This window comes from Papaver somniferum, chromosome 4 (assembly GCF_003573695.1).
Source record: "Papaver somniferum cultivar HN1 chromosome 4, ASM357369v1, whole genome shotgun sequence".
NCBI lineage: Eukaryota > Viridiplantae > Streptophyta > Magnoliopsida > Ranunculales > Papaveraceae > Papaver > Papaver somniferum.
The window spans coordinates 42,043,388-42,050,362 of NC_039361.1; the positions used below are offsets into that span (position 1 = coordinate 42,043,388).

The following is a 6,975-nucleotide window of genomic DNA, read 5'->3' on the forward strand; positions in this document are numbered from 1 at the left end:
GAATTAAATTTTCTTTGTTTTTAAGTTTTATAAGTCTAAAATCTATTGCTTTCACAAGTCTTGAACGAATCTTATTACTACAACATTATTGAAAACACATCACACTCATCGCCAATTGGTTTTGAGTTGGATGCTCATATATTCAGATGGGTTCCCAAATCTGCTCAATCTCTTCACAAACGGCTACCAAATAACTCAACAAGACTTTCATTTGTTTCTAGGTCCAATTGCAGAATCCACTTATTCACTTTGAATAAGATTCCTTACAAACTTGGTAGTGGGTAAACATAGTATTGTTTAAACTTTCTGCAACAAATTTTTGTTTCCAGGACTTTCAGTTGAATACTTGAAGTGATCCTTAGTTTCAAGAGATTTTCAATGATATATAAATTTACAACTACAGATGCGAATAAGATGTTTTGTTGCATCTCAAAATTTGTATGATCATAGAAAACCTTGCAACAACTATCTTGTAAAGGTGGTGATGTGAACTTGGAGTTGTCAAAAACGAAATAAATTCAGAACGTGAAAACTATTACCAAACTCATTTCTTACTTTTTTCCCATTAGAAACCCACCTCAAAAAAGCTCAGGCATGCACCCATTTTTTAAGAAAAAAGTTAGTCGTTCACCCGTATTTTCCAAAATTATATTCTCGTTTATATATTGCCTTTTTTTTCTTTGTTTTCTCTGTCAGAGGAGCTTTTCGAACTGAGATTTTCTCTAGGTTTCACTATGGTTTTGTTTCGTTTTCACCTGGAAGGAGCTTTGAGATTCGAGATGTGATCTTTATGTTCGTTTTTTTCTCTTCTTCTTATTCTAGATCTGGTTTCAAGTTTAAAGAGATCGTTTTCCAACAAAAACTCAAGTTTTGTCTATGTAGATGGTGTAATTTCAGTATCAGTTTTGATTATTATGGATAGCTGGAGAGATAGGTACGATTTTCCCTATTTTCCCATTTTTCTATGAATTTTGTTTGATTCGGATTGGATTGATAGGTTGTTTTTGGGATATTCATCAATTTTGCGATCTAAGACTATTTCTGATTCGATTTGCCTGTTTTTAAAAAATCTTATATTGATTTTGTAGTCCAAGTAGTTTGATAGGTGAAGTATTGCTGGGGATTAAGTATTGCTTATCTAGGACGGTTTTTAACCATCGTGGTGCTCTCTTGCATTTATATTGTGGTAAGTAATGAAATTAAGATTGAACATCCAAACATATCGGATTTAATAACTTATTCAATTAAAACTGTGGTGCATTTTCGATGTCCCACGGCGACAAAGACAATTCATCTGAAAATCAATGTGAATATGAGGTGAAGACGGGATGTTTCCATGGGTTTAAAAGTCTCATGTGTGTGCTGAAATATAATATGAAGATGGAGTTCTCAATGAAGAAATACACAACAGTGAAGAATATGATTGGTTGTTTCGCCAGTGGTGTGGGTCTGCAATTTCATTAAGTGTTGTATGTGAAACTCTTGGTACTTCAATTGATGAGAAATAGGTGGCAGCTGCGGAAAGCTGTTGATTGCAGTGGTGATGTTTGTGTAGATGGGACTTAGCCGGACAGAATGAATGGGGTGGTCTGGAACTGACCGTTGGTACTGGTGGAGCATGTCATTTAAACGAGGTTGAGCCGTTGGTACTGGTGGAGCAACTAAATCATTCTTTAGAAGAAACCTAAACACTGATTTTTAGAAGAAATTGGTGTCTTCTCTATGGATTATGACCCATATTATTGATGTTGTTTAAAAGAGTCGATTCCCCATTTAAAAAATAGACAAGTTAGAAAACTTTGCTTCTTGTTTCTTTTCGAAGTTTGGTTACTGGTTCATAGGATTTCAAGCGTGTCTTCGCATGTACAGGTACGATTTTGGTCCTTTTGGAAGCAGCAGCAGCAAAATTAATGATTACAAGTTGGCAGCAATTTCGATTCCCTCTACTGATTGGTTTCTCAAGTCGAGGTTTATAGGTGGGTTCAAATTTATGGAAAAGAATTAATTACAGACCATCAGGTGTGTTATTTAATGGAGCTTTACAATGGTTGAGTGAAACTACAATAAAATTAGAAAAAAAAGTTTAAACGGAGACAATTAGCTCTTAGGAATGTGCGTATTCATAGGATGCACGACAAGGCATCATGGCTCTTGGCGAATTTTAATGTATGCACCAATCCAAGTTTTCTACATGTATATCCATTATAATGTTTGCACATCCAATATCATAATGGTGTTGGTGTTGGTGTTGGTCATAATAGTTGAATAATTTGTTATGCATCTACGAAAATGCATGCATAACCTGAAATGCGTCTATAAAAGTTGTTGTTAATTTGTTATGCAGTCCAGAAAACGGTTGCATAATACATTATGCAACAAATTTTTTGTTATTATTGAAACCAACAAAAATAAAAACTGCATAACTTGTTATGCACCGATAATAATATCTGCATAACATGTTATGCAGTCGTGAAAATGGATGCATAACTTGTTATGCAGCCATTTTTTTTTTTTGTAAGCGCTGAAATAAAAAAATTGATGCATAATTTGATATGCATCCAAAAATATAGCTGCATAACGCGTTATGCCTCTACTTTTTTTTTGTAAGCACTGAAGTTAACCAAAATAATGGATGCATAACTTCTTATGTAGTCGAGAAAATTATTGCATAATTCGTTATGCGTCTTTTGTTTTTTGTGATGTTATTTTTTTAGTCGTATATATCGTCTAGTATTGGTTGTATAACTAAACAAATGCATGAACCAAAATATGGTTGCATAACGTTTTATGCATCTTTTTGTTGTGTCTGCATAATGTGTTATGCATTTTTTTTGTCGCTGCATAATAGTTATGTATCAAGTTTTTGAAAATTTTGTCTAAAATGATGATCACCTCCGATTTTTTCGTGAAAAACAAAAATTTGATATTGTTACTTACACTCGTTGTGTAGGTCTTTTTAACAGATTTCCGACGATATAAAATTTGTAAAATTTCAAGTGGAGGATTTTTAGATATATGTTATATCAAAGTTGTATTGTCAATTATATCCCTGATGCATAACCCGTCATGCGGATGCATAATCCGTCATGCATATATTCTTAATAATTTCATATAATTATGGGTGTCACGGAAATAATTATGGGTATCACGGTACCTAAAATTAATTGTGGATTTTTGGGCCTGCGCCTAATTTTCCCGAAATTGAAACATCTTGTTTTCTTCAAGCCCAGCCCACCAGCCAAAAATCCAAGGAACTCTTTCACGTGTCAGAAAAATAGAAGACATAGTCGCCTATTAGGATAAATTTGGTTGTTCTCTCATTTTCTTCATTACATACAGAAGCAGCAGAAATGGCGACCTCTTCTTCGTTCCTTCTCAGTCGTCTTCAAATAAAAGGTATATATATACGCATTATCTCAGTGATACTGTACAAATTCATCTATTTCTATGGAATTCGTTTTTCCATTTTCATAATTTAATTTTGTTGTTCTCTTCAGGACTCCCTGCAGCTTCATTATCAAGACAAAGGAGTTTCAGTATCTCTGTAAGTCTTCAATTGTTATTCCTATAATTAATCTGTGTATATAACCAGTTACTTCGTTAATGCACCCCTATAATTCTAAACTGCAACTGCCCTTTATATATACGCTGCTAGCATTATGTGAATTTAGCTGTGTGAATTGTCATGGGATACAAAGTGTTTGTAGTTGCACTATCTACCCTGCGCATTTGCCGTATGCTAGAGAAACAGAAATGTTTATTGCGGTTAAAGGAAAGGGGTCTAGTGTGGGAGGTGATTTTCAGTAGACATGGGTACAGGGTCTAGATAGAGATGAGTGGATAACTGAATTCATGATTCATACCTGGAGCCTTGATTACAGTTGGATGTAGGCATGTAGCATCTGAAATTCAGTTAACTCTGTAACATCAGAAACTCGGTTAATAATATCTCTGGGTTGTCGCTGACACTACAATATGGTATAATTCGAACTTAGTGATTGTATACGAAGACTTTTTCATGTACGACTAACATTGAATGCTTATTTCTTCGCAGGAAAACTCGAAGTGTCTTCCTAAAAGCAGACCATGTAGTGGTTTAACAGCCAGATATGGTACATACTGTTTTTTAGGCATTACAGAAGCATCCAACAGCGCTGAAGTCGCATTCCCATTCTTGGAAAGCTTACAAAACTCATCAGCAATTCCACCAAATGTCGAAACTCAAGTACCACAAGCGATATCTGAATATATGCAGAGATTGATGTTATTAGGAGATTTGGACCCTGCAACAGCAAAAGTGGCAATAGGAATCTTAGGACCATTCTTATCAGGTTTTGGATTTCTATTCATCATAAGAATAGTCATGTCATGGTACCCAAAACTTCCTGTAGGAAAATTCCCATATGTTTTGGTTTACGCACCAACAGAACCGATATTGAGTCCGACGAGGAAAGTGATTCCACCACTTGGTGGAGTTGATGTAACACCTGTTGTTTGGTTTGCACTAATCAGTTTCTTGAATGAAATTTTGCTCGGTCCTCAAGGGCTTCTAGTTCTTCTTTCTCAACAGGTTTAAGTGTTGAGAAGGAGATGTAAATTTATACTTGAGAATTTTTGCAATTGAAAAGAAAAATAGAATAATGCTCGGCAGAATGTATGCGTACAGTGTTGCTAATGATGTTGGTGTTGTATTAAGTTACTGTTGAACTTTTTTTGCATGATCTATTTATGGCCTCCACTTTCCCATTAAATCCAATGCCTAAAGTCGACGACAACGTACACAGCTGTTCTGTTGGACACTTGACACTTATCAAATAAAGAAAAAAAGTTTCAAAAACATTCCATTGCCGGGATTTGAACCCGGGTCGCCTGGGTGAAAGCCAGGTATCCTAACCGGGCTGGACTACAATGGAGTTGTGGCTAATTAGCGGAATTAATATTCAGTAACAAGAGGATACAGTAACTGTAAGTGAAATTTCAGGCCGAGTGGCTGCGAAAACACAACTTCCAACCGTAATAGAAAATAAAAGCAGTGACTAAATGTAACCCACACATTGACTAAATGCAACCCTCACTTAAAAAGTGACATAATTATGAACCATAAATAATAAGGCTGATGTAAACCCTCCTTAAACTTCATCTTCTTCATTTCTAGATTTATTTCCTGATTCTATATCTTTGATTTTATGTCATCTGGTAAAGAAAATATTCTAACAATTTCTTCAATTAATCAAGAAAATTCCAAAATAAAAATTAAAAATTCGGACTTTTTTTTGATCGGCAATTCAAAAAAATTTAAACCCTAAAACATAATATAATTTTGATGCTATTCATTGATGGTAATTTCTGTCTTTAGTTATATAATGAGATGATTGGGTGAACCCAACTTCTACTCTAAACATTAGTGTATCATTTTGGCCGTAAAAACAAAGATCCTGAAGATGTTATTTCAATTTCTTTTAGAAAACCTATTAAATGATTCTGTGCTACGTAGTTGTGGTTCCTAATTGTTGTCGTAAATCCCAGTCTCATCCCTAGTTGTAAACTCGTCATGATTCCAACAACATTTAACAATGGATGTGCCTCCGCCACTGTTTGGTAGTTTTTTTCCTCATAAAAATGACTAAGAAAAATAAAATAAAGAAGGTTATCGTTACCCATCAAAGTTTGGTTACAAATATTTTTGATCTATTAATGAAGGTTGTATTTAATCTATGTGTGGGTTGTACTTAGTCACTGCCTTGCTAGGAGTTTTAAATTTCTCAGCGGCCATGCAAAAAAGAAACAACTTCATAGTTGGAATTCATAATTCTCCAACTGTAATAATAGGTAAAATAAATTTATAATAGGGAGTTTATAATTTTCGAATTGTAAATGAAAAACAACTCTTTTATTATTGGGAGTACATTTCTACCCAGGTGTATTGTGCGTTTATGGTTAGGAGTTCTTCAATTCCTAGCTATGTAGTTCAAAAACTGAATTTTTTTTTTCTTTAATCAAAAGATAAGGGAAAGAAAATGATTGAATTAGGTTTTCTTATTTTGTTTTCAATTAAATTTAGTAACAGAGGAAGAATAAGTCAATTTAAAGGGTAATTTTGACATTTTCCACATGATATGGGACCCTTTTAACCACATTCGGAATATTTGAATCCTAGAACAGCCCCCGAGGAAAAATATACAGCCGAAGACATCTTTCATTGGATTACCAAGTTAACTCGTTAGTCAAGTAAAGAGAAACATATATGACACAACATTGTACAGTGAGATATCTTAGTAACAACATACCTTAAGTCTACTTCCATTTATGGAGACAGTTTGAGCTACTCAAAATCCAGTCAAAAAATCTGATAATGTTTTTGGCAATTATCACAATATTCCAATGTTGGAGCCAAGTTTTCCAGAACACAACCTAGGCCAGTGAAGTTTCACTTATTTTTATTTATTTATTTTTTTCTAGAAAAGAAAGATATTGATGATTATAGAGAAAGATTATATCATATTTAGGCCAAATGGAGGAGTTCCATTTAACCATTCATCTGATACATTGAATCTTCTACTATATTTGGATGCTTTATCAGCCCAACCAGTAAAACCTCTACTGACAAATAGTTTTAACAAAACTCGAATCATTTAGAATAAAGAGGCAATCCTCTAAAATAGAGTTATTGAACCAGCTAATCTGATCCATACTTTTATTGAGAAAGGAGGTAGTGTTTTTGGCGTCGCTTATAAAGCAATTTTTTTTATAGCCTCTTGCTTTAACCCACTTTGCAGATTCAAGTAAGGCTACGCATTCAGATTCTTAGATTCCACGACTTTTCCTTGCAATTATCTTGCATCCTTTGCAGTCACCTTCTTGGTTGAAAATGACAATACAAACACCACATTTATTAGTGTCTTTATCATAAGAAGCATCGTAGTAAACAACATATATAGAAGTCCTCTGAAAGATCATCATTAGAGGGTGAAGCAT

The 6,975-nt window shown here is 34.2% G+C and overlaps 1 protein-coding gene and 1 non-coding gene across 2 annotated transcripts; one reads left to right on the forward strand and one right to left on the reverse strand.

Moving 5' to 3' along the window:
* Positions 1-3,328: 3,328 nt before the first annotated feature.
* LOC113273781 (protein COFACTOR ASSEMBLY OF COMPLEX C SUBUNIT B CCB3, chloroplastic-like) lies at positions 3,329-4,716 on the forward strand. Its single transcript, XM_026523391.1, has 3 exons — positions 3,329-3,396; positions 3,498-3,544; positions 4,055-4,716. The coding sequence occupies exons 1-3, from the start codon at positions 3,351-3,353 to the stop codon at positions 4,574-4,576; spliced, it is 615 nt and encodes a 204-aa protein (XP_026379176.1). The 5' UTR covers positions 3,329-3,350; the 3' UTR covers positions 4,577-4,716.
* Positions 4,717-4,839: 123 nt separating this feature from the next.
* On the reverse strand, positions 4,840-4,913 carry TRNAE-UUC. The gene has a single exon. It is a non-coding gene; the product is annotated as a tRNA-Glu (tRNA).
* Positions 4,914-6,975: the final 2,062 nt, after the last annotated feature.

What these genes read in the sequence shown, in the direction of transcription:
- LOC113273781 (XM_026523391.1), top strand. Translation starts at nt 3,351, where the DNA reads ATGGCGACCTCTTCTTCGTTCCTTCTCAGTCGTCTTCAAATAAAAG. An exon ending in CAGTCGTCTTCAAATAAAAG is followed by an intron (nt 3,397 to 3,497) that starts GTATATATATAC and finishes TGTTCTCTTCAG; the next exon opens with GACTCCCTGCAGCTTCATTA. An exon ending in AAAGGAGTTTCAGTATCTCT is followed by an intron (nt 3,545 to 4,054) that starts GTAAGTCTTCAA and finishes ATTTCTTCGCAG; the next exon opens with GAAAACTCGAAGTGTCTTCC.